This window comes from Mchenga conophoros, linkage group LG23 (assembly GCF_057382185.1).
Source record: "Mchenga conophoros isolate Kocher_MC1m ecotype Shallow Benthic linkage group LG23, M_conophoros_male_GT1.1, whole genome shotgun sequence".
NCBI classification, from domain to species: Eukaryota; Metazoa; Chordata; class Actinopteri; order Cichliformes; family Cichlidae; genus Mchenga; species Mchenga conophoros.
In genome coordinates this window covers 38,963,232-38,989,752 of record NC_140547.1, presented here as the reverse complement: position 1 = coordinate 38,989,752, position 26,521 = coordinate 38,963,232, and the positions used below count along the sequence as shown (strand labels likewise).

The following is a 26,521-nucleotide window of genomic DNA, read 5'->3' as shown; positions in this document are numbered from 1 at the left end:
CCTGGGTTAGCCCTGTGGGTAGGTCAGGGCAGCGCTCGGGCTAATATTATTACAAGTGTCCGCACTTTTAAAAAAACACTAGGCATTATAATTGGGCACCTAACAGCACCTGGACCTCTCTGAGAGCCTGGGTGTGATTCTAATCAGCACATTCACTCATATTTGGCCAAGCGTATTATTATATGAAGCCTGTTGGGAGCTTCCCTTTAAGCTGGATATTGTGATTTTCACTGCCATGGCGTGTGATGAATTGGACAAACTATCCTAGTACTATTATCACAGAAATACATCAGAGTAACACCTGGTAGCGCAGCATCATGGAAGCCGCAGTAGTCTGCTTTTTGTTTTGTTTTTTGTCTTTTTTATCCACGATCTCCAGGAGATTAAAATTGTTTTCAGCTTGTAAAATCATCCAAGCATCGACAACTACCTGCAGAATATCTGCTTTTCAAAATGTTCTCGCTTTTTATTCACACAAACGGCGATTAAATGCACGCTGGCAGGCAAGTCCACCTGCTACCTTTGTCTTTGCTGCAGTCGAAAGGTTTCCATTAGGATGGCAGGACAGATTTACTCTATAATTAAACAAAACTGACATCAGTGTCGTCTCCGTTGCATAAACTAATCAACCGTTTCAATAAATTAAAATTAGAGTAGATGGAGCGAGAAAGAAAACCTTCACCACCTGCCAAAGATTTCAGTTTGGAAAGCTTGTGTTCATCTGCAGAAATCATGGCTGCAGCTGTCCTGGTCATCTCATATTAAACTCTAATAAATTCTACCAAAATCCCAAAAAGAGAGACTAATCTCATCACACGCTCATATATTTAGATGATTTTATCTTTTGTTTTTAGCTTTCTACAGGTCTAGAAAGCTAAAAGTCCTTCAGTTTTGTATTGTAAGTTTCACTACGGGGTCTTGGGGACACCAACTTATTCGGCCGTGCCAACAAACATGCTAACGTTTTGGCCTTGTTGCCTTCAATAAAGCATGAAACTAAATGAGCGGTCATATCCGTCCTATGCCGCAGCTAGTAAGATGATTGGTTTAAAAGAAACACATGTTAATCCTCTTCCTCATCTTAAAACATAGTAGTGCATTTACAGCTAAGGGTGCAAGTTTTATCATACACGTTCTGTATTTTTATATGTATTAAATAAGTTTGGTTTGCTGCGGTGGTTAGCACTGTTGCCTCACAGCAAGAAGGACCTGACAGAGCTGACGTAGTCTTGAGTGCTTGCTCCACCCTCTCTGCCATCACTGTCCTCCACCAGGCGATCTTAGGCTTTGCCCTCTTTCACTTTCTATCTCAAGGCAACTTTAAGTAAAAGATCCTTAAACCCTTAAAATGTGTATTTCAGGTAACGAGTTCTAACCAGTCACACAGACTGGTTGGAAACCACCAGTTGCTAGGTAAAACTGTGTACTCTCAGACTGGTTGGCATCTGGTTGCTGGAGTTTTGCTGGCTATCACAAAGAAGGTGCTGCACCAAAAACCTTGCCATTGCTTTGGTTGCTAGCAAACTGCCATGGTCTCCTGTAGTCAAAGGAGCTTGCAAAGAAAAGCGTCTGGACTTCTTTAAGTTACTTGAAGACGTTTCACCTCTCATCCAAGAAGCTTCTTCAGTTCTAAGGTCAAAAGCCACCCTCTCCAGTGCCAAAGTCCCTCCGTCCAACCTCACAATACAGGAAAAGAAGGCCGTCGCTTCCCTGAGCAAAGATCACAACATCACTGTTTTACCAGCTGATAAGGGAAGATGCACCGTGGTCCTAAACACTACAGATTACCATACAAAGATCACTACTCTCCTCAGTGACAACAATACCTACGAAGCCTTAAAGCGAGACCCCACAAGCAGCTACAAAAAGAAAGTTATAGCTTGCCTTCAAGACTTTGAAAAGGACAAAATCATTGACCGCCTTACATATCACCGCCTTTACCCAGGGGATGCCATACCCTGCATTTACGGACTTCCTAAAATCCGCAAGGAAGCTGTCCCACTCAGACCCATAGTCAGTAGCATAAACTCAGCCACTTATAACATTGCAAAACACCTTGCTACCATCCTTGCTCCTCTCGTGGGGAACACCCCACACCACATCAAGAACTCCACCGACTTCACCGACAAGGTCCAGAAACTTACCCTGGATCCAGATGAAACCATGGTGTCCTTTGATGTAGTCTCTCTCTTCACTTGCATACCCACCACGGAGGCCGGGGAGACTGTCAGAAAACGACTACAAGAAGACAGCTCCTTGGAGGACAGGACCAACTTCACACCCAATCAGATCTGCACACTGTTAGACCTCTGCCTCACCACTACATATTTCAAATACAACGAAGGCTTTTACAGACAAAAACATGGCTGTGCCATGGGCTCCCCCGTGTCACCTATTGTAGCCAACCTTTACATGGAGGAAGTGGAAAGGAAGGCTCTCGGCTCTTACAAAGGAAGAGTACCCAGCCACTGGTACAGATATGTAGACGACACCTGGGTCAAAATCAAGACACATGAAGTGGAATCCTTCACTGCGCACATTAACGCTGTGGATAAAAACATCAAGTTCACCAGGGAAGACACAAAGGACGACTGTTTGCCTTTCCTGGACTGCGCTGTGCACATTGAAGAGAATGGCAACCTGAACATCGAAGTTTACCGGAAGCCCACACACACGGACCAGTACCTCCTCTTTGACTCCCATCACCCTCTGGAACACAAACTTGGAGTAATTAGGACCCTACACCACCGGGCAGAACGTGTTCCCTCTAAGCCTGAAGGAAAAAAGAAGGAACACACACATGTAAAGGAAGCACTCAAAACGTGCGGCTATCCTAAATGGGCGTTCTTAAAGTCAGCAAAGAGGCACAGAAAAGAAGATCAGACACCAGCGAAGGAGGATAAGAAAGACAGACGCAACAACATTGTCATCCCCTATGTAGCCGGTGTATCAGAAAAACTCAGGAGAGTTTTCTCCAAGCATGACATCCCGGTGCATTTCAGACCCAGCAACACGCTCAGACAAAAACTGGTTCACCCGAAAGACAAAACGCCAAAACACAGACTTAACAATGTGGTGTATGCTGTACAGTGCAGCGAGGAATGCTCAGACCTCTACATTGGAGAGACCAAACAGCCACTTCACAAGCGCATGGCACAACACAGAAGAGCCACCTCCACAGGACAAGACTCAGCAGTCCATCTGCATCTTAAGGATAAAGGACACTCTTTCGAGGATGCCAATGTTCACATTTTGGACAGAGAGGACAGATGGTTTGAAAGAGGAGTGAAAGAAGCCATCTATGTCCACTGTGAGCGACCATCTTTGAACAGAGGCGGTGGTTTACGACACCAACTCTCTGCCATCTATAATCCAGTTTTGAGATCCCTTCCCAGACGCCTTAACGCCCACTCACATCCTGGGCCATCTGATCTCAGGAATTCGCATGATAAGGTGGGGCCAGGTTTCACAATGAACACACCCGAAACTCTGGCTGATTGGGACCCACACCCAGTTTCACACCTTGGCTCAGGCGATTAGAGGATCATCAGGGGGTCCTTTTGTCCCTCTGTGGGGGGTTACTCCCACTAGGTTGTATCTGGGACTCTCCACCATTTGACCTTAGAACTGAAGAAGCTTCTCGGATGAGAGGTGAAACGTCTTCAAGCAACTTAAAGAAGTCCAGACGCTTTTCTTGGCAAGCTCCTTTGACTACGATGACCTGGATGACTGAGAACCTTCACAGACATGGTCTCCTGTAGTTTGCACGTAAGATTTCCTTAAATTCAATTAAACTGAATCACACATAATTATCATTAATCCCAAATCATTAAACACCATGTCAGTCAAAGAGAGGATTGCATTTTTTCATACATCATTTGCCTCGCTCCATCACTCCATCATTCTCTCTAGCCAAAAATGTGATCCTATGCTTTAGTTCGTCCACAAGTCACTACTGCAGCTTCATCCAAGCTCCTAAATAAACTCCAGTATATTGAGAACGGTACAGTACGCCTGCTCACCAGTTCCTGATCACATCACCCCTGCCCTCTGGTATTACTGTCTTCCTGCCCCACAGTGGATCGATTTCAAAGTCCTTCTCTTTACTCACAGCCCCCCCCACACACTTACCCACCTAAACAAACTGTTCCATCACCACACTCCTTCCTGTCAACACCACGCAGGACCCGAACCGATCTCCACAGCTCTGCCCCCTCCCTCAGAAAATCCCTCCCAAAACACAGCCTGAGTTGATTTGTCCACAGCTCATCTTCGTCATTTTTGTGATGATTATTTATTAATGAAAAGGCTCTGATAAGCCAGCAAACAAACAAAAAGATGTCTGTGGATGTTGTTTCCAGGGGTAAATCTGGTAGGTCAGTCACTGCCATAAAAAGACTTCCCTGATTAAAAAGTGAAAAATTGAAAGTATTCCTGACCTGAAAGACGACCATTAAAAAAAGAAGCCTTGAATTCAACCCGATGTCATCCAGTCAGTTTTCTGTTGACTAGTAAGACAGTAGGGCAAAAAAACTGAAAGTTTATTGTCATATTTTGGCTTATTTTCCTACCAAACATGCCTTTTTTTGAGGTGATGCTCCAGGCTTCATCCACCTTTCTTAGTATTAGTACAGTATGGCCTTCGGCCTCTTTTTGGAGGCCATTTTTGCACTGGCAAATGTACACGTGACTGTAATTACACCAAAAAGGGCTCTGAATTTATGCTCCATGCTAATTTTTACCTCCATCTTTCCCGCTAAGCACTCATTATCATTGCAATTTTGAATAGTACCTGTCACCTGTCAGTCAGCATTCCTTGCTCGTTCAGCCACGATGTAATCATTGCTCATTACAGAGTTCTGATATTTGCAGCTGCAGTTGCAGGAAACATCAAAAATGTAATAGAAGGCAAATATTTCTTTTATCATTTTTAAAGCTCTGAACAGCTGTTTCTCCGAGCTTGGTCACAGCGTAGCAGTCTGAGGCCTCTGACCGGCCATTGCTCTGCTGTTATTAGATTTAACCCCCTCGTGAGGCCGCCACTGGATCACTTGCATTTATTCTCATCCGATGGCTTCTCCGCCTCACATGGCAGTCAGCGCAGGATGAATTTAGATCACTATTTATAACCCTGTTGCAGTGCAGGTTGCTCAGATTCTCTTAATATCAAAAATGGCTTGAGCCGCCTTCCTTTCCCCCCCTAAATCAGACTTTTTTTTTTTTTTTTATTCTAGAAACTCTTCGAAATTGGGAACATTTCGATTTTTTTTCTCTGCGCATCTTGGGTAAATTTTCAAACCCCCTCCTCAAAAAAATGAGCAAATGAGGGTATTTCTGTTGTGTTTAGTTACACTGAGAACATCCTAACAAGATTAGCCGCTCACCAGAATTGCCCAGATGGCCTGCAGGTACCTTTTGAACTGAAAATCCACCTGGTTTCTGGAAGCGATGGATGTATCTGCACCCATTAAAGGCTGCTCTGTGGGAATCGAGATGAGTCACAAGTGTTCGGAGCTCTTTGCTGAGGATACCTTACTGCCCTTCTTAAGACATACACACTCCCCCACCGCCACCACCAAAAATCTACTTCAGGTGACACTAAAATGTAAGCTTTTAATGGTCCTGCTGTGTGTAGGCGTGCACACGCACATGCACGCAATTGATGCGTAGGGGTGTAGAGTGGTCAACTGATGAGGCAGTGTGGAGGCTGAGAGCTCTGGAGAGTGGTGTGTGGGTTGGAAGCCTCCTCTCCTTGCAGCGAAACGCACACACAAACACACACACATGCATGCACGCACAAAGCTGGGGGAGGTGGAGGCAGCAGGGCTTGCTTCGCTGGCTGTCCATTGATCAGTGAAGAGGTTGGTAGACTTAAAAGATCCGTGTAGAGACTGGTGGAGAGCAGAGAGAGAGAGGGAAGGATGCAGCGAGCAGAGACAGAGAGAAACAGCCAAGGAGAGCTGCACAGGGGGAACACCTCGAGAGCGAGAGAGAGATAGATAGGAAGGAGAAGAAGAAAGTGAGTGAAGAGGTAGAGATGAGGAGGAGAAGAAGACTAACAGAGGCAGATGACTGCGTCTGAGCGAAGGGGAGGGGTGGTGGGGGTTGCCCCGGGCTTTAACAGTCTGGATGGAGCTCATAGGTAAGCGCTTGATGTTTCTGTGTTCCTCAGTGTGATGTACGTGCGCATACAGCCTGGGTGCCCATTTGTATGCCTGTGTGTGTCTCGCGCTGCCCGTGCTTCGGTGTGGAGTCGCTGCTGCAGAGAGAGTGAGAGTGTGTGTGTGAGATGAGAGATGCCAGTCGTTTGGCTTCACAGTGCAGCAGCAGCAGCAGCAGCAGGAGTACAAATCTCCCAGGCTTCCTTCCTCTGCAGATGACACCATTCACTCTTGTTAGCTCTTCAATTAAAAACAGCAGCGTGCCACCGGACTGGCATCACTGCTGCAGGATTCATTCAGGCTGAGTGCAGGGTGGGAACATCACCAACAGGCTTGGTAAAGATGAGTTCTGCTGGGGGGAGGGGGGTTAATGAAATGATATACTGCTGCATACAGTAGGAAAGACTGAAAATGCATGCACTGGTTACTTAAATGCCCATGTGGCACATTATCCATGAAACAAAAGGGATGAGCCACGAGTCCTGTAGCAACTCAGTCCCGAGACATGTCACCCATGTGTGTCTACAAGGGATCCTCTTTTTTTCCCCCATAAGAAGGATAAGTGATCTAGCAATGCCTGCAGTCTTGTAAAATGAGAGATTAAGCAGTGAATCATCAGGTGACAGAACACCATTCACACCTGCATCTACGATTCTGAGATTTTATTTTTTTGGGGGGGCGGGGTTAATCCAAAATGTTCAATAGAAAAACGTAGTAAAAAACAGGATGTCAGTGAATATGTATTTCTGAAGCACTAGGTCTGCTTCTTGACCGCTGATGGGCTGAACTATTGTTAAGTGGCCAATAATTGAAATTGAAATAATTAATTAAATAAAATAATAGAACCACGCACCAGAGATCTGCACTCATGAAGGCTTCAAATTAGTTTATTGTACAACTTGTGCGAGGTAAATGCACAATTTTTTTCCCTAAAGACTCTGCTTTGGAGTTCTTGGTAGTCACATGCTTTCCAACCCCCCCCCCCTCTGAAATTCAGAAATTCTCATAAGAAGTCCTGGCTCGGCTTCAATAACAGCCTGGTGGATGTAGAGACCAACCTTTAAGGCAAGGACATTGATTTAAGGCAACTCTTTAATCCACAGCCACTTGTGGCTTGTTGCGCAATATATATATATATATATATATATATATATATATATATATATATATATATATATATATATTCTTCTACATCGGACCCCAAACCCAGACTTCCCCGGACCCCAGTTAGTGCACCACCAAGGCAGCAGCTGAAGACCCCCCCCCCAGCACCACCACTACCCCTCCTCCTCTTTTATGATATGGGAAGCAGCACGCGTTGACGTGTCGCGCTGCGCTTCCGACCGCTAGTATCGGCATGCGTCTTGTGCACACACGCACAGTGTTCTCATGGGGACATGCGGCCAGCAGAGCCAGCCACGGTAAGTGGAGCCACTTTTCATAACGACGCTTTCTATCTCCGGGGAAGGCACAACAACTTTCGCCGGCCGTTAGTGTTGCTGCTGCTGCCTCAGCCCGTGCTGGAGAAAAGCAACTTTAATAGACTTTCTTTCACTCTCTCTCTCGTTTGTCGGCACCATTCCGTTCACAGCTTTATCCATGCAGATTGCGCAACGCGGAGTGTGATCGGACGGGAAACCGTGAAAACAATACCGTGCTCTTGTTGTTGTTATTGTTATTAATGTTATTTATTGTTATTATTTAACACCGGTTTCCTCAAGTGAACGCTCACGCTGACCAAAGCCCACCTCATCACCTCGGCTGTGCTCTGCTTTTGGCCATGCGGGGCTTCTCCATGGAGCACATTTCAGTCTCACCACTTGGTTAACAAAAAAAAAACAGAGGGGCATTTTTACGCACTTTTTTAAAAAACCCAAAGACATATCTTAAGTGCTGCTCAACATTCAAGTTGTGTTTTTCTTTTTGTCAACTTGAATGTTTAGTTACTTTGAGTGCCAAGTGTGGTACTCGGTCCTGCGAGTGTGTGTGTGTTGGGGGGGATGGGGGGGGGGGGGGGGGGGGCAATGCGCAAAGTGTGTGGTCTCCAAGCTCTCCACCCACGCAGAGACGCACGGTTCGTGCGCGGGCGCACACGCCTGCACATGCACACACACAGACTACAAGTTGTGTCTGTGTCGGTCGGGCATGGATGTCTCTGAGTCTCAGGAATGCGCCCGGCGTTTTCTCTCTATTTTTCACATTAAGTGCAGTTTGGAAACCGCTCTCAAAGCCGCTCTCAGAACCGATGCCACCGCTGTCAAAACTCTGACACCAAGGCACGCAAATCCGGTTGCGAGTTTCAGAATAAGAGCCGCACAAACTCGCAATATTTACCCATATCATATCATATCATTTTTTTTCCTTTCCCATATTGGCTGTCAGTACATTATATATACCGTATTTATGCTTATAAATAAGATTATAATATAGTTAATTCTATATGTTTGCTTTGAAATTACTTTACAGCTTAATTAATAAATAAAATAATTCAGCCATTCTACTATCAATTAATCAAGTCGCCTATTGAGTTAATATGAATAATGACATGTTTGGACTGCAGTTATTTTTGGTATTACTAAATATATATCATATTATTCATTTCCTATTACTAAGTATGCTCGTCTCTATATTTAGTTTATTTCAAACCACAAAAAACGAAAGAAAACAAAAAAGAAAGAAAAAACTCTTAAACACATAAAGTTCCCGGTTTGTTCCGGGTGAAATTCATCACGCTTTACACTAAAGAGGGAAGGGAGGGGGGTAGCCCCTGCCTGGAGAGGAGAGAGGGGGAAATTCTTGTGTTTTTGGTATGCGATTACCCAGCGGAGAACCCATGACTGAAAGGGAGGAGGAGGACCGGGGTTGAATTTAGGATACATTCCTTGCCTTCCTTTTTACGGTAACCACATTATTGCTGCTGCTGACATGCTGCCTCCTCACATGACACCCCTAAGCTCCCAGCTGATGCGTTACAACTGGACAAAGCGAGTCAGATGACCTCAGCACGTATGAGTGCAGGAGAACTCTAAATGTCGATAATAATAATAATAATAATAATAATAATAATAATAATAATAATGTTAATGAGTTTACCTCAGATGTTTAGCTGAGTCAAATGATTTAGAGAACGTGTAAAAATGACTCCTTTGGAGATTTTTAATAAGACAAAACCTGATTTTATTTGTAGAATTGCATTGAGAACTTGTTAACTTTAAGGTAAACTCTGTTTGATAAATGTCTGATATGTTTAAAATTATGGGGAATTCCTGGCTTAAAATGACCACTTAGAGAAATCGTATTCAGTTCTTGCTAGCTGTAACAAGCCTTATTTAAGGGTTTCCTCTTAAAGGATACATTGGTGATACAGTGTAGCTTTTCTGGATAGGAAAGCCTGTCACAAAGACACAAGGTAACAATTCATAAAACAGCCAATGACTTAGGGTGTAATTCACCTGTAATTAAATGGAATTTCAGTGTATTTTGTTTGAAATTACAATGTAATTTACTTATTTAAAATACTTAGAGTTAGTCGGGTAACAAATCAAGTTTTTACAGGAAACAAGTAATTATACTTTAAGTCATTTTAAGTAATGCGTAATTTCCTCATAAGTTAGCAGAAAAACAAACAACATCTCAAGCATGCTGTACTGTTGGAGGCGACGGCCGTATTATGAAGTGTCATAACCTTGCCCAACTTCTGGGTATTTTACAGAAAATTAGGTAAGTAATGTACAGCGTGAGTGAAATAAAAAGGCCGACTGAATAATAGAAAATCATTCATGCACATCAATGTAATGATTATTAAATAACGAAGAAAAAGAAAGATGGGCATGGACAAGTCACCCTACCATACAGCCCGTGCCCCAAAAAGTACAGCATATTTACAATATAAAATGAGGGAAAATACTTTTTTGTTTTCCGCTAAATTACCAGAAAATTACGTACAAATTCAAATTACTTACACACTACTTACTTTGTTTCTTGTAAAAACTTTGCTTGTTAACACCTTATTCTATTGGACCTACCTTTAAGGATTTTTAGGTAAATGTAATGACATTGTAATTTCAAATAAAACACCTTGAAATTGCATTTAGTTGCAGGGCAGGACATGAGCAGGGTTACATCACAAGCTTTTTGCCTGCTTCATGCATCGTAGCGGGTCATGACGTAGGCAAAAAGCATGTGATGTAACTGTTTTCCAGCAGCTACACTTGTGCTGCAGTACTTGGGAAGTTTAAAGACCTTTTGCTCCTTAAAAATAAAAATAAAAATAATAAAAATCCATAACCGTCCTCCAATCTGACCCCTCCCCTTTCTGATAATTCGAACACGGTCCCTTTGAAAAGTGGCCTGGTTCATTATTTCAATCAATTTTCCTTTTACCGTTAACGTCTGCCTACGAACCCACAGGTGGTCTCGCACACACACACACAGACTCTCTCCGAGGCCGGCTCAAACGTCAGAATTTTAGAAATACAGCCACATTACATCTGACATATTAAATGGAGCCTGCCAAATTTGCATAAAACCAGCAGAGCTCTGGCTGGCTGTTCTTCAGCGTCTCTGTCGAAGCCATAATCGCCCACTCGCTAACGACAATTACTATAATGGACTGATTGTTGGATTATACCACCAAAGTGGTTTTAGCACACATCTGCATAATTGTTCTTAGCATATACGCGCTCGTGGGCTCCTGGCTGCCATTAGCTGCTGCAGAGAGGAGGGTGATTGAGGAGTTGTTGAAGAACGGCAGTAAATTGTGTACCAACTGTGTGGGTGTTTTTCCAACCTGGATGAGAAATGCACTTATAAAGCATCGTCTAGTTAAAGATCAGATTTAGATTAGAGCTGCTGCTGGCTGGTAGAGCTGCTCTGCATGGGGGGCAATCCTGTTGCAACCCCAAGGGGTCAACTCACGGTCCTTGAGCAAGGCACTAAACCTAGAAAATGCAGGCCACTGAGTGAAAATGCATGAATCTGAGGGACATTTGGGATAAACAGCAGCGTCCTGAGTCAACTTTATAAATAAAAGTTCAGTAATGAAGGTTATGCAAGGAAATGTGTCATGTGGTATGATTGATGTGAGGAAGCCCAGGGCCAATCGGTGACAGGACGCGTCACCGCTCCTGGATTATCAGTGGGGTCGTTCCAAGACTTTCCCACACTTCAAATCCATCATTTCTGACTCTTGATTTAAAAGCGACTATTAAACATACGTTCAAAATTCGATGCAAAAGAATGGTTTTCTACATCAAAACGTCCTGCCGTTTCAGTGACGTCGACGTTAAATATCAAACATTACTCATGCTTTGAAAAGTCAACACAGCCAGCCCAAGGAGTGCGCTGACTTTGGTGGCTCAGCCTTTGATATCCAGCGCTGGGAAACAAAGTCGCGCTCCCTCTTTGTCAGAAATCACATTAGTGAGACTGAACGTCACATGACCAACAGATGGACAGACACATCCGTAGTACATGGGGGACTGTAAGCAGCATGAGCCAGATCAACAGCTGAACCCAGCTTTCCACTCGCAGTCTCTGTATAAACATGCAGCGAGGCTTCAGGAAAGGAAGGGAGGAGGGGGTGTGGGGGGTGCTGGATAGAGCAGCAGTGAGAAAATCTGCCCAGATCTTTCCTCCAAAAACGCCAACTGATGATTTCTTAATCAAATTAAGCAGTGAAAGTTTGCCCCCCCCCCCCTTTCCGGCCTGCAAGGACACCTGAAACCTGCAGCGCGGAGGCTGCTTCATGTCCTCCTCATCCTCCTCTCATTCCCCATCTCTTGAAAACAGGCCAACATCCCACACAGACAAAATCATGCTCCCTCTTCCTCTCCGCTTTTCTCTGAACAGCACTCTGTGCTAATTACTCTCCGTTTCCATGGCAATGGGTAGCACCTCGATTTTTTTTCCTGGTATTTTTTGTTATCTTGGATAGCCCGTCACAAACATGCCTCGCATCTCTTCATTTGATGGAGGCCACGGTTTACGTTTCATCTCGGTGGCTTCGAACATAAAGATTTTATGTTTTTTTCATGCTTGCGTTTTATAACAGTATCAGTCTGTCGTCACTGACATGCACTGATTTTACATTTGATCAAGTAGATATAAGAGTTAAGAGTAATCATGTACATGGCTGCTATTTATCTGCAGGCAGTTTAATTTGAAATAGTGCTAAAGGGACATTTCACCACAAAATGAGTTTATCCATATAGAAAGTGTTGATGTAAGATGCCTTATGAATGTGGGGTACTTTCAGGTGCTCACTTTCACAGCAGATGGATCTGCGTGTTTGGCTTGGCACAGATTTTTGTTTTGTTTTGTTTTACACAGGATACACTCACTGACACAACCCTCCCGTTTAGCTGGGCTCGGGATAAGTTGAATAAGGGGACACTAACGATCTCCTCCCAGTCTCAAACCAGGGATCCTAACCGGAAAGAAACATGAATGGCGTCCCCCACTTCCCTTCTCAGCTGAGCTGCAATGTCAGCTAGCTGCTACTTTTGGTTGGGGGATGAAACTGCTCACACCAAGCTAAATTTGTTTGAATCACTACGTCCATATTTCTGGAAATACACACCGGATTTCTTACAGTGCTTTGAGTGCCATTTGGCGTGACGTTCACCCCCAAAAAGATCCCTTTAAACAGGACCTGCAAACCTGCTACTTCCAAGTGCCAACTCACTATGGTAACCCAATATTCCTGCAAATATTTGGGGGGTTTTGTGTGCAAACAGATTCATGGGCAGTCGTGAAACTCTGAGGTCTATACAGATTTTTGCAGTTCTTGTGGGTTCTTGCAGTTCACTTCATTTCAGTTTTTTTTATATAACCACAAATCACAACACCAGTCGCCTCAAGTCGCTTATATTGCAGGGACCCTACAATAAAACAGAGTAAACCCCAATAATCAGACAACTCCCTTAGAGCAAGCACTTTGGCGACAGAGGGAAGGAAAAACTCCCTTTTAACAGGAAGAAACCTCCGGCAGACAGGACACAAATCAAAGAGATTAATCTTCATAATGTTTAGCGAGGAAATCTCAGTGTCCTGATCTTAAAAAAACAAATATCAAAAGCAACAGTTTCCAGTCAGTATTACCAGCTGATTAGCCTAAAACATGAGGTGCTCTTAATTGAATGGGAATGTTTCATCTGGCTCCCTCACCCCTCACAGCTATGAGCCTTGGATGTCACACATTAAGCTGCGCGCAAAGTGAGTCACTTTGACACAGTCACACTTTTCTATATATATATGTGCAGCTCTCAGGAGGGGGGTAAGGGGATGGTTACTATGAAACAAGTCAGAAAAACAGGAGGAGCAAGGAAAAGAAGTAAAGTGAAAAAAAAGCTTTTGAGTAAAATATGAGGCATGGAAGGGGATTGAGAGAGTGAGAACCTGAGAAAACAAGGGGGGGGGGGGGGGGTATCGGGGTCTGAGAGGCCCACCATTCATTACTTATTAAACAGAAAGGAATGTGATGCTTTTGTGTCAAGGCTGCAGTCGGCCATTTTTCATTTAGAGGTCTGAATTTGACACAGAGCTGCACAAATTTCAAATCTACTCGCCGCTTGCACTGTTTCCAGATCGAGCTCGCATTTACTAAACCTGCTTTGTTGTTTTTCTGTAATCTGCATTTAAGTAACGTCAAGCTCTCACATCAAAAACGTGGTTGCACTCCATGACGCTAAAGTTCAAAAAAAAAAAAAAGTGGGCTTGCTTCTCCTCCTTCGCACATGCCTTCATACCACATTATCTTCAATGACCCTGGGTTTTATGAATGGGCAGCAGGAAGCTCTGCCATTGGCTGACAACGACAGCCAATCAGGAAGGATAATTTTGCAACAGAAGTGGGAGTGGATGAATGGACAAGTCACACATTTTTAGAGGTCGGGGCCCTGTTTGTGTGTGTGTGTGTGTGTGTGTGTGTGTGTGTGTGTCTGTCACACACTGACCTACTTGGTTTATTGCTGGCATCTATACATAGCTGTGGGAAACACAAGCAGACAATCGGCCTGTTTAAAATTAGCAGTCAGGGCCACCTGTCTGTTTCTCACTAAAGCGGAAATGCCAGAGAGGGCAGAGAGGAAGGTAAAACAGGGTGGGAGTGGGAAGGGGTAGGGACGGAGGGGATATCGATCACTCCGCTAATTTAAATCTCTCCCGCTTTCTTTATCCCCTGCTGTGACACAGGGAGACATTGTTAGGTAGGCAGGATTTGAGGACCACTAGCAGGGGGTGGGTTGAGGGGGTTGGTTGGTGGTCCAGGCTATGTGGAATTCCTGTAGGGTAGTATATATAGGGAAATGAGAGCGAATAGTTACAGTTTAGTGTACTTAACCATACCATATGTTAAGGAAAAGTGTGTGTGGGGGGGGCGGGGGGGGGGGGGGGGGAGCAGAAGGATGAATGGAGGCGAAGTAGAGTAAAAAAGAAAAACCCTCAGCCCCCCACACCCTTTCCTCCCCCTACACTTTTTAATTTTAACCTTGTAGCACAAAACTGACATTTCCTCCCTCGTCGTGTCAAACAGCCAACAGGAAGTCTCCGTCTTCTTAACTGACATTACAGCTGGCATCTTGTTTCCTAGAATCACGAATTTCAGCCCACACTTGGTTTTGTTCCTGTGCGCCTCCGCCAGAATAATAGTTTGTGGGTGTCGAGTGAAAATGTTTCAGAGAGGCACACTGTACTACACTGTCCAAAATACATACAGCACGTATAAGCACCACTTTTTGCCTGCTGCTGCTTTAAATATTTGCCGTTGTTTGAGTATGAAACAAACAATAGTATAAAACTGTCCTCTTGCCATGGTTGCCGTTCTCACCCAGACATCTTTTTTTATTTCCAGGCCTCCTGTCAGACTGTCAAACAGAAGAGTCGACTCTCCAGAGAAAAGGAGGCGTGAAGTCTTCCAGTGTCCATCTGTGGCAGTCAAGATGGACACCGACAACCAGTCTGAGCGGGCTCAGTCGGCCATCTTGTTTTCAGCGTGGGTGCAGAGGAACTGTGTGCTGCTTAAAAAGCAAAAAAAAAAAAAAAAAAAAAAGCGAGACAAAGAAGGAACTTTAACTCTTTTCCCACATGTACCTGAACCATTGTTCTTTCAGACACAGCAACCCCTATAGCCAAATGCTAACATGCGTTCAATATTTAAAATACAGACGTATCTGCTGTGATGTCATTCACTGGTTTGTGAAACCCCTTTTCGAAGGTTCAACTTTAGCTTCAAGGCTGACACCATTTCATTTTTGTGTACCTAGCAGTAATGAAAATAAGATAAGAAGATGGAGTGCTAAGTTAGCAAAATATATCTATAAAACTGCTAATCAGTACTAAGTAACAGACTAATAAAGAGCTAGAATTTCACCCACCAACACTAGAGCCAGCTTCGTGGATGGTCTGTTAGCAGAATTTAACAATATATAAAAAAGCATCAACGGCCCAAACAGGTTAAGAGGCCCAGTTTTGATGCAGATTAACTAAAGTGAAGCCTAGCATAGAACTAGCAGCTACAGCTACATGTAGCAATTAATTTCTGCTGATGTGACCTCTAAACACTTTGATGCTTAGATCGTATTTTGCATTTCAGAATTGAGTTTTATTCAGGCTGTGCTCATTTGCTAAGAGATTGAGATTTGTTAGCCAATAAGCAAGCAGTTTCACAGCGAGTCCCATCCCGTTTCGCCACAAGATGGAGACGGTAAAAATACTCATCTTGAGGCTTCAACGCGGGACTTTAGAAACCAGTACCTGGCATCACAGTGGCTACATCCATCTTTTATACTATCTATCACCGGCTTCCACCTGTCAGTCAAAAATTAGCAAAAACTTCCAAAAGTGCTTTTGTCCCAAGGTATAAACACGTTAATTTCTTCTGTACAGTTGGGCATTGTAAAATAGAAGTCAATAGGTACTGACTTCCTTTAGTAGATTTCAACATGAAGGACGTTATAAAGATGTCAATAATTTACCATGTAAAGTAGAACTTGCTAAATAGGAAATGCTGCTGCTTGATGAAATGTCAAATCTATAGGATTCATCCTAAAGGGAACTATGAATTTTTGCGCTAGACAGTTTGCACGTTTGACAGTCAATACTCACTTTAGAATATAGTGAATCAGGCCCCGGTCACTCAGGTCTAGAGACCAGTCAGTGACCATCTGGCAACCTACAGTTGCAAAGCAAACTTTACAGCAGTCGCTGGGAAATTGATTGCTAAAGTCCCCAGTAACGCAGGCCTACAGACCAACGGTCGCTAGAAAACAATGTGTATTCCCCAGCTGTTTGGCAAAAGCTTGTGACTGCTCTGGCCCCTAGCACATTAAGGCAGTCATAGTTTGAATGGAAGTGATGGACTTACAAACACTGGCCAGCTGCTCTCCAACCTGTAGCAGAAGTGTGAAAAAAAGGTGCAACAAAAACCTTAAATGAAGACCGTCTGCCTTCAAAGTAAAAGTTGGCAGACCTTCTGCATTTTCAGTTTGCATCTTGCTTTTTTGAGTTTTTCTACCGCTCAGGCTAATAGTTAGCCAGTATGTGCAGACAAAAGTCGGAAAAACTCCAGTGACCGTGGCTATCACTGGGAGGTTTTTGGTGCAGCACCTTCTTTGCAACCAATATTGCCCAGCAATAGCCAGCAACCTCCAGGAACCACTGCCAATCAGCCAGGGAATACACACTTTTCCATGTCACTGGTGGTTATATAACATCCAATATGATCAAGTAATTAAGAAAAAAAAAAAAGATTAGACAATGAAACAAGTCTGTACAGGAGAAAAGAGACTAAGTGGTCTGGGACGTTTTCAGTGATTTACCCACAGTGGCTCGGTTAAATTAAAACACATCGGAAGACACGAACACCAAAAACGACTTCCTCGCTGTTGCAGGGAGTGTAAAAAGGGTTGTTGCACTACCAAAGGATCTTATGTGGAAAATAGACTCCTGCAAACAACCTTTTTGCACGTTGTCAACAGAGGAAATTGGCAGGGTGAAGGTGCAAGCGGGAAAAGGGTGTCTGCCTGTTGCAGCATTGTTAGTGGCTCTGCTTCTATGTAAAATGAGCATGTTCAAGTGTATGTACCTCTCATTTTCAAGGACTTTGTGTTGGAGCACTATGTTAAAAAAAAAAAAAAAAGTGTTTTCTCTTGTTTTTTTAATTTATTGGCGTGTGACTATGTCATTACAAACTGTATCCACATCCTCACCTGCATTACATCCGCAGCAGTCTGAAGCAGCTTGAAGTCGTTTCCCCTCCTCATCATTTCCTCTCTCGGCTGAACAGTGGCTCCAGTTTTGGCTCCAGACGGAGCTGCAGAGCCGCAGGGCACCCAGCGGTTGCTCAGTAGTCAGTGTAGATCCTGTGGGGCTGGCAGCAGCTACATCTGGCTACTGGGTCTCTGCTGACAGCCGCCTTATTCTGAATACAATCTTTAGGTGATTTTTAATATATTTTGCTCTTCTTCTTTTTTTTCCCACTGGCATTTGAAATTCCTTATCAGCAGGATTAGTGTATTATTTCCTGTTTGAGTTTTCTGTGTAGCTTACACCCTTTTCCTGTGATCTCCTCTACTACGCACCTTTTAAATTTCTAAGAAGTGTCTCGAATAACCACCCACTGGGTGGAAAAAAGCCTCAGGCGGAGTTGATCCGAGGCCATGCGGGGACTGTAGAGTTTGTTTCTCGAATAAAAGTAAGAGAAATTCTGAGAACCTGGTTAAGTTCTGAACCTGGCATACAGTGTAGGAATCTGTGTGTGTCAGTCTACAGCTACATTGTCTGCTGGGTTTCAGGCCTCCACCCAACACCTGCATTGTTTCATGTATTTTTACTCCTACTGAATGTATACGAATGTGCTTTGTATGTTCCAGGAAGCCAAAAAACAACAAAAACAAAAAACAAAACAAGAAAACTGCAGATAATTTGTCAACTTTGTGTTTATTGACTCATCATAAAACATTCTTCAAACAATAAAACAATTTTAAATGTCCGTTTCTGTACAACGCTTGCTAAGCAATTTATTTATATATATATATATTTATATTTATATATATATAAAATGTAAAAGGAGTCGTGTTAAAATGACAAAACTCCTTCAAATTTAATGGCAGGTACTCTGGAAAAAATAACAGCATTCCATCAACAAATATTTTCAAGCAATAAATATGTATTTATAAATAGTGTAAATTTACATCAAGATTAGAAACATAAAACAAAAAACAAACAAAACAAAATCACAAATTAAACTTAATTCCATAAGTCTATGTGCAACCCATTTTCTTTGTGACTTGGCTAGTAAGTTTTTTTCCCTATTTTTTTTGTTTATTTTTTTGTTAAACCTAAGAAACAAAAACATCAAAGCTTTGAAAAGAATGAGACGAAGATAAAATACATAAAAGCTGTGAACAAAAGAAAAAAAAAAAGGGGGGGGGGGGGAGAGGGGGGAGAACCTAAATTCACCTAAATTCTTCACATTACAAATTTTTTTAATTTTATTTTTTTGGTGGGTGGGGGTCAGGTAGGGAGGATTCTGCTTTTCCAAACTCTTAAAGTTACTATCTACCATAGAAAAAGACCAGTTAGGCTAGTGCTCCTTAAAGGGGGAGAAGAAGGAGGAGGGTGGACTGAAGAAATTTTTTTTTTGGAGGGGGAAGTTCTACCCCCCTCCACAAAAAGAAAAAAAAGAAAAAAAAAATCACCCAGTCATCGGAATAGAAAACAAGGAGAAAGAAACAAAGAGAGAGAAAGACGGGTTGTCAAGTCAGTAGTCTTTTACGGGTGGTGTTGCCAGTTGGGAGAGTTAACAAGTATCTACAAAACACCCCTGCCCCTTGTCCCCGCCCCCCACCCCACCTTCCCCTCCCTGTTCCCGATCATCTGATTAAGTCCTCAATTAAAACAGGGCTGAGCCATTGTCTCTAGAGGAGGAGTGGGGAGGGAGGAGAGGTGGGTGGGTGGCCTGGCAAGGCGGAGAACAGGAGGAGGAGGGAAAGAGAGAAAACAAGAGTCCCGTTATGGAGCTCGGTGTGGCGCCCTCTTGTGGAAGGCCCTCCGCCGGGCTCTTTGTACAGGGGTTGCATAGACAGACACGCTCCGCCGCCTCAGCCTCCAGCCGTCGCTATGGAGACCAGCCATACAGAAGGGGCGGCAGAGAGGGTGGGTGGTGGTGGTGGTGATGAGGGGGTCGGGTAGAGTCGGCCTTGGCTTTCCTGAATATCAGAAATGGTCCGTGTATGTTTGTTCTTTCAGTTTTTTTAGATCTCAGTACAAGTTCCTGTAAATGGGCTTCATGGCTCCACAGCAGAAGAAGAGTCGCCTAATGTCAAGACGAAGATGAATGAAGAGGAGGGGCCTGCGCAGAGAGAGAAGGAGAGATGGTACAGAGCGATTATTCCTCAAGTTCAAATCCTCTGCAGTGAGTTCCCGCCACTGCTGATGTTTCATATGGGCTAATATCGGCCCTGCTGGCCAGCTATCGGCAAATAAGATGGCACTTATCGGTTGTGTGTAAATAGTAGTGATATGAGCTTTGGGGCACTGACAAATCTAACGACTTACTAATGTGAACTGGTCGTAGACCTGCATCATGTCCTCCATCCTGTACTGCTCCAGCACCACGAAGTCGTCCAGTGCGGCGCTGCCTTTTCGGGCACAATCCTGGCAGTGGACCACGCACTGCTTCTTGGACAGGAGCTCGCGGCGCACAAACAGCAGGTTGAACACTTCCACCTGTGGATCACACACACAAAAACACGCGTTACAAAACTAAATCCACAGGCTGAGTTTCTCTTGCAACTGTCTGCGATTATCACAGCAATTGACAAAAGACGCTTAATGGAAAGCTTTTCTAAAAAAGCAGCTGAAAGTATGATCCTCTTCTATCATCCTTTTGATTAGCAGACGACCTGCTCTACCTACCTGAGCCACATGCTTATAATTCACACGTGAAACACACAGTTAAGGGACTAAACTTCTCTAATCTAACAATCCAGGGTGCAGAGTAATATTCAGGATGTGAGTGGGAACGATTGCGCCGACGACTATTATCTTTCACTCGAAAAAGCTGCAAAGCCAGAAAAATGTGACATCCTGTTAAAATTCACACCCCTGGTGCTGCAATGTTCCCGGTGTTGTTCACTGACCTCACAGATGGTGCAGTAGTGGGCCGGCTCGTCCCTGGTCCTCGGCCTCAGCACCGTTTCCTTGCCGGCTGCCGCCAAGGCTTCCTTCACCCACTGGCACTGCTTCAGCGTCCGCAGCAAGCAGTACCTGTGACGGGAACAGAGGCGTCAGCGATGGGTGGAAAAGAAAGGAAAAAAAGAAGCCACAGAAGCCCCCGCGACTTACTTGATCATCTCGAACAGCTTGTGGTCGGACACTTTAATGTTGCGCGCCATGTTCCAGGAGAGGTGCACCATGGGAACCATGGACTTGACGCTCTGGAGCTTATTCCACTCGTATCGCTCCACAGCCAGCTTGTACTGGTGAGCTGAAAGAGCAGTTTAAAGATTTAGGAGAACATTCTGGACTTTATTGGACATAGACACGCACGGGATGCCGACAGCCAGGAGCCCTTCATCAGTCAGCGTAAGCATAAACAGTCACACAGACTACGTGGATTTAAAACTGCGCTGCAGTCAGCTCGTTAATCAGCTGAAAAGGGCAAAAATCAGCAGGGAAACATTACGGAGAAAGGTCAGAGCATCACAAATGTATTCATATTCTGAATGCTTCTCAACTTTGGCTCCCAGCTGATGAGCAAATAGAGACTTTTCCAGTAACAGATGTTTAGCAGAGAGATGGCCTGAAATACGAGGCCTGCCTCAGTCAAGGGTAACGACGGGTTTAAAAGTGGTTAAAAGCTGTTTTCAAAGCCGCCAGCCTCTATATTTTTAATCTCATAGGAGAAACACGAGTACATAAACTCCAGCTTTGGAGGTAAAATTGCTCGTTTTCTGTCAGCGGACTCTGGCGGAGTGTAACGGCTGCTTTAGATTTTCCTTCTGGCGGCGAAAATAAAATCAACCCGGCTGTGGATCAGAACCCTTCAATCACACCTCAGTGCTTCTGAGCTATAACTGTGGGTGAAAAAGGTTTATTACTACTACTATTATTATTATTAAGAGAAAATATGCTCTCTATGACTTCATACCGGTAAGAGGTCCCACGTTCCAGGCGATGTTATTGCACCAGCCAATAGCCTGCACCCAGTGCACTGTGCCAGTGTTAAGCCACACCAAGTCGCCCGGGCGCTGAATGAAGCGATAGACGGGCACGTCGGCCTCGTACAAGTCCTCCAGGTTAGGCCACCACGAGCCCATCAGGAAGTTGATGTTGTTCCTGGAGGAAGGAGGAGTTTGAGAAGAGAGGTTGGGAGGCGCGTGCGTATAAGCTGAGAGAACGAGAGGAGAAAGATAAAGAGCTCCTTACTTTTCACAGAAGTTGCTCATCACTCCCCAGTAGGGCTCCGGTACTGCAAACCATTCACAGTCTCCTGGTCCAATGTTGATGTTGACGGCACAGAAGTTATTGTGTTCCTGATGACCTGGGTGGGGGGGTGGGGGAGGGAACAAATGTTCTTTGACCACTTCAAAAATAAATAACTAAATGAATACTTTAGACATAATTTCTTGTTAGTGTGCTGACCTGGTATCCGGCTCCCAGGCACCTTCATGTAGAGCTGGACTGTGTTCATACCCATGATGGTGTGACCCACGTGACTGAGCAGGTTGCCGGCGGAAACCACTCGAGCGAAGGCTGGGAGTTTGCTGAGCTCCTGGAGCTGCTGTTTCCACCTGGCAGGTGAGACGAGAGCGGTGCTTAACTCAAACTGTTTAAAGTATCGTATTAATAACAACAACAATAATAAGGCAGATGTACTGCTGCGTACGTGTCCACAGTGCCAAGTTTAACATGGTTCAGATGAGCAGTTCTCTTATTTTTGGTTGAAATTTGCTCAAATAGTTCAGACTTTAACTCAGGGACAGCAAAGAAATCAAACAGATTCTCACACAGGCAGCTCTGTTTTTTCTGGGTTACACTCTCGAGAGACAAGCTATGAAAGGCAGATGAGACTTTGAGATGAGACTCACTTCCGTTCGTCCGACACGTCGATGTTGGTTCCAAACTTGATGTATTTCAAAGGTCCCCTTCTTTTGCGGGCAGCACTTAAGACACACAGAGAATTCCCAATAAGCCACACACAGAGTACGACCATAATCACTCGCAGAAAATATGTTCAGTATGTTCTGCATTATGTTTCTGCAGAAAACCAGAGAAAAGCTGAACAAAAATCAGAGCCTGGAGATTTTGTAACAGGGCCAAAATAATTAAACCTGGGTCTTTATTAAAGAACGCTGATAGGTACCTCTCTGCTGACGCTGGCTCTGTGTCTGAGGGCTCCTTTAGTGCCTTCTTTTCATTCTCTTCCTGCAAACAAACCAAAAAAGTGTGAGTTCAGGATTATAGTCGAGCTGAATCTTTCTCTACAGTCTCTGAAGTGACAGGCAAAGTGGAACTGACCCGCAGGGACTCTTGGAAGGAGGCGGCCTGATACTGGGCGTATTTGGCGATGGTGGTTTGGGAGCGGGCGCTCTCACAGCGCCACATTTTCTTGGTGCCGGTCGGATCCCAGTTCTCATCGGCGGGCTGGGAGAGCTGAGTCCAGACCTCCACCAGGTGCTCTGGATTGGCCTCGACCAACGTCTTTGTGGAAAACAGACCCAAGTCTGCGTGAAGAAACACACCCGCACACAGATGAAGCTCCGATCATCTCTGTGACGGCAAACATACACACACACACACACACACACACACACACACACACACGTTTGTAACGGAGCCATTTACCCAGTTTGAGAGCTCCAGCCAGTCCTCGAATGACAGTGACGGGGTTGGAGGGGTTTGTGCAGAACTGGTGCAGCGGGGGGAAGAAAGCATCTCTCTTGTTCTCCAGCTGGTCCAGCCACAGGAAACAGAAAGTAATTATTTTTTTAATTCGGGCGCTAAAAACTGAAGAAATTTAAAATGTACTTATTTTGCTGATGGCTAATACTCACGTAGATGCTAGGTGTGGGAGGGTTGAGCTTGTCTTTGGGCAGGGCTGGTGAGGGTGGAGGTGGCAGGCGTGGCGGGGGGCACTTATCGAGGAGGATGCTGCTGTTGGACAGACCGTTCTTCCCCAGGTTTCTGCACATGCATAGCACACAAAACCTCCTCAGCCACAGCAGTGATGCAAACACTTCTCTCAAATTCCTTCTCAGCAATATCAGTGGTATCATTAGAACCTTGCAAGGTGTGATGGCACATTTTAATACAAAAAATGTAAACTAAAAAAAAACAAAAAACAAAACCTCAAACCATTTATTTCCACTTGATGGAAGGTCTGTAATCACATGAAGGGCTCCGTTTAACTGAATAATATCTGCATGGCAACAAGACTGCCCAGTAGCCTTCTTCGGTGTTGTTGACAGTTACATAATAATTTGCTGTTAGTACTGCAGTTACACTGTAATTCCACAGGGAGGAGACATGCTCAAAACAACCCACACAGCCCGGCCATCCTGCTCTCATTCTGCACAGGCAGCAAATAAAAAAATGGTCTTAAACTTTGCTACGACTTTGGAGAACATTCCAGACATGTTCCAAACATTAGGTTACATAATTGAAAACCCTTAAACGCTACATTTCAGCACTAAATTAGCTGAGTGAGGCACACGCATTTTCTCTCATTTACACGGGAGCAGCTGCACATTTCCATTAGTACCTCAAACACACTTAACTCAGTGCTGTTCTTGCCAGAACATACTCAGCTCTAAGTCACTCTCAGTTTGTAAGATGCCAGAAAACTGGTGTTTTGCTAATGCACTTAAAGCCCCTGTCGCAGCCTGACTGCGTGTTCTTTGTGCATGCGCCAAAAAACAACAACAACAACGCCAATGCGATCGTTCCTGACGAGAGGAAAGAAGCGTGCTGTCTGAGTGCATCCGCAAGACTCCATAATGTGAAAGAAAAACAATGAGGCTTCTCACCTGCAGGCCTTCAGCACGTCTGTGGAGCTGGGGTAGATGGATATTGAAGACGACGATGACGACGACGAGGAGCTGTGTCCGTGCGGAGGCGTAGCTTTGAGACTGGTGACGGCAGGCGGCTCAGCCTTCAGCGGGCTCTGGGAGTCCTCGGAAATACCTCCTTTGCTGTTGCCGTTGACGGCGGGTGCAGTGGCTGCGGTGCCAGCAGGACTGTGGCCACATGCCTGGGTGTGCTCTGAGGATTTGGGTGAAGGTGTGGCGGTGGATATGGCAGAGATGGGCGAGGAGGCAGCTGAGCTACCCTGTGCGTGGGGGGTGGAGGGCAGGACGGCCGGGTGGATGTTGTTGATTTTCTTGTGGGGATCCGAGGTGGTGGATGCCGCAGGCGCAGTCCCTTCTGACGGCCCCTCGCTCTCCTCTGGACCCTTCCCCCCTGCCAGCAGGGCAGATAGCCTAGGATTGTCTGCGCTAAGGCTCGGCTTGTCGCCGCCTTCTACCACTTTGCCGCCATCCGAGTGGATGTGATTGGCTAGGCCGTCCCCCTGCGCTGCTTTGCCATCAGCTGATGGCAGCGGCGACGGTGTCTTGACCACAGAGTTGCCGTTGCCGAGGGACGCGGCTGTGGCGTTGCCATCTTTGGTAGCGGACACACTGGGTCCTGCTCCACCTGAGGTAGAGGAGTGGGGGAGGGAGGGCGGGGATGGGAGGTGGTTATGAGGCCGCGGCGACGGGGCATTAGTGGAATGTCCAACCTGATTGTTGGGGTGCGCGAGGGTGGTGGAGTTGGGGGTCTCGGGGTGAGAGAGGGTCCCCTCACTGCTGGAGCCATGTGGAACAGACCCCTTCTGAAGCCCCTGAAGGAAAAAGAGCACAGCTGTTAGGAAGTGCACTCGTAGGCAGTAACCATGGACACGTGTGGCTGTAATTATGATGTGTAAGCTGGGCTTTTATACAGGCTCTGTGTCAGAGCCAGAAATGTGCCCATGTGGATGCACAGTCACATGTGTATAAAATAATAATAGAAAACAGACGTAGAAAAAATGAATTCAATAAAAATACAAATTAAAATGAATAAAAATGTAAGTAATGTCAATGGTTTCTGACAGCTTTTATGAACGTAGCTCTGTGGATTAAATCACGCTTTTATCTATTACTTAACACGGCAGCTGAGAGCAGAGCAGGCACCGTCACCAGCGCTGGAATAAAAAACAAAAGAGAACAAAGCCCATCAGTGAGGCGTCTCACCTGAGAGGAGTTTAGGTGCAGGGCCTGGCGCGGCATGGCGTCCTGTGTTTGCGTGTTTGTGCAGGTGTGAGGTAGCAGTGCTGCACCGCCGCTGCCGGCAGGTTGCAGGTAAGGCACGTCTCCGTTGGGTCCTGTGGGCGCGGGCCCTGGCTGATTATTATTACTACTACTACTACTACTATTACTACTACTGTTACTACTGTCACCCGCGGGGAGCGGGTCCAAGTGTCCGTGCGGCGCGGAGCCCACGGGCCCGTTGGCCAGTGGCTGAGGCGGACACGGTGGCCGGTGGGGTCCCAGGTGGGGCCGCATGGGGTGCAGGCTGGGGTTGGGGGAGGGGAGGGAGTTGGTAGTGGGGCCGTTGGGGAGAGATGGGCGCACCTGACCTCCTGAGGCGCTCTGTCTCATCTGTGAAAGAAAAATAAAACAATACTTTGAAACTGTCAATCATAATCGCCGGCGAGTGATTTATCACATCTGAAAAACCAGACGGGTGAGCTGAGACAAACATGGAAGCAGCCAGGAGAAAACAAAAACAAACAAAAACATTCACCTCTGAGTGTTGAAACCTTCCACCACTGATGCGTGGTTTGGCACAAGATGCGACGGGTTAATGCCTCAACATGCCACAGCTCACCGTTAGAGTGATTTAAGAATAATGCTGTGGGGCTGGAGATCAGGCAGTGTTTACCCACTCTGGATTAGTGAGTTTATTTACTCTGCCATCACAGTTTAAAGCCTTTAACTACCGTGTTTATAGAAGCACCAGAGTCAGTGCTGATCTAAACCCAAAACATTCACCCGACCCTCGCTGTGAATTTCTCACGTTTATTCTGCAGCGTTCTTGTAAACTAATAGGATAAATTCAAGACAAAAAGGGAAAAGCGATGCTGTTCATCACTTTGAATATGCTAGAAGTTGTTCAATACCTGGTGCTGGTGCTGCTGCATTATGGCGAGCTGAGCCTCCAGCTGCTCCAACATCTGGAGCTGCGGCGGCTTCAAGTTGGCCCGATTACTCCGTAACTGTTCCAACATCTGAAGACAGACAGAAAGAGTGAGAACCATGTGACACCTAAAAATAATG

At 45.1% G+C, this 26,521-nt stretch overlaps 1 protein-coding gene and 1 long non-coding RNA gene across 3 annotated transcripts in view; one reads left to right on the top strand and one right to left on the bottom strand.

Moving 5' to 3' along the window:
- Positions 1–5,682: 5,682 nt before the first annotated feature.
- On the top strand, positions 5,683–18,150 carry LOC146547784 (uncharacterized). Its single transcript, XR_014890794.1, has 2 exons — positions 5,683–6,142; positions 15,013–18,150. It is a non-coding gene; the product is annotated as an uncharacterized LOC146547784 (long non-coding RNA).
- The window catches only part of LOC146547783 (lysine-specific demethylase 6A-like), a 35,207-nt gene continuing 26,767 nt past the window's right edge, over positions 18,082–26,521 (bottom strand). For both annotated transcript variants that reach the window (XM_085265402.1, XM_085265403.1), the window contains 15 exons: positions 26,365–26,472; positions 25,436–25,843; positions 24,191–25,044; positions 23,219–23,348; positions 23,010–23,115; positions 22,683–22,888; positions 22,528–22,589; positions 22,253–22,327; positions 21,807–21,955; positions 21,591–21,705; positions 21,313–21,500; positions 20,508–20,649; positions 20,303–20,429; positions 19,719–19,889; positions 18,082–19,512 (listed from right to left, as the gene is read on the bottom strand). In XM_085265402.1, coding sequence (XP_085121528.1) covers positions 19,483–19,512; positions 19,719–19,889; positions 20,303–20,429; positions 20,508–20,649; positions 21,313–21,500; positions 21,591–21,705; positions 21,807–21,955; positions 22,253–22,327; positions 22,528–22,589; positions 22,683–22,888; positions 23,010–23,115; positions 23,219–23,348; positions 24,191–25,044; positions 25,436–25,843; positions 26,365–26,472 — 2,871 coding nt within the window. In that variant the 3' untranslated portion in view covers positions 18,082–19,482. The remainder of the gene's footprint in view (positions 19,513–19,718; positions 19,890–20,302; positions 20,430–20,507; positions 20,650–21,312; positions 21,501–21,590; positions 21,706–21,806; positions 21,956–22,252; positions 22,328–22,527; positions 22,590–22,682; positions 22,889–23,009; positions 23,116–23,218; positions 23,349–24,190; positions 25,045–25,435; positions 25,844–26,364; positions 26,473–26,521) is intronic.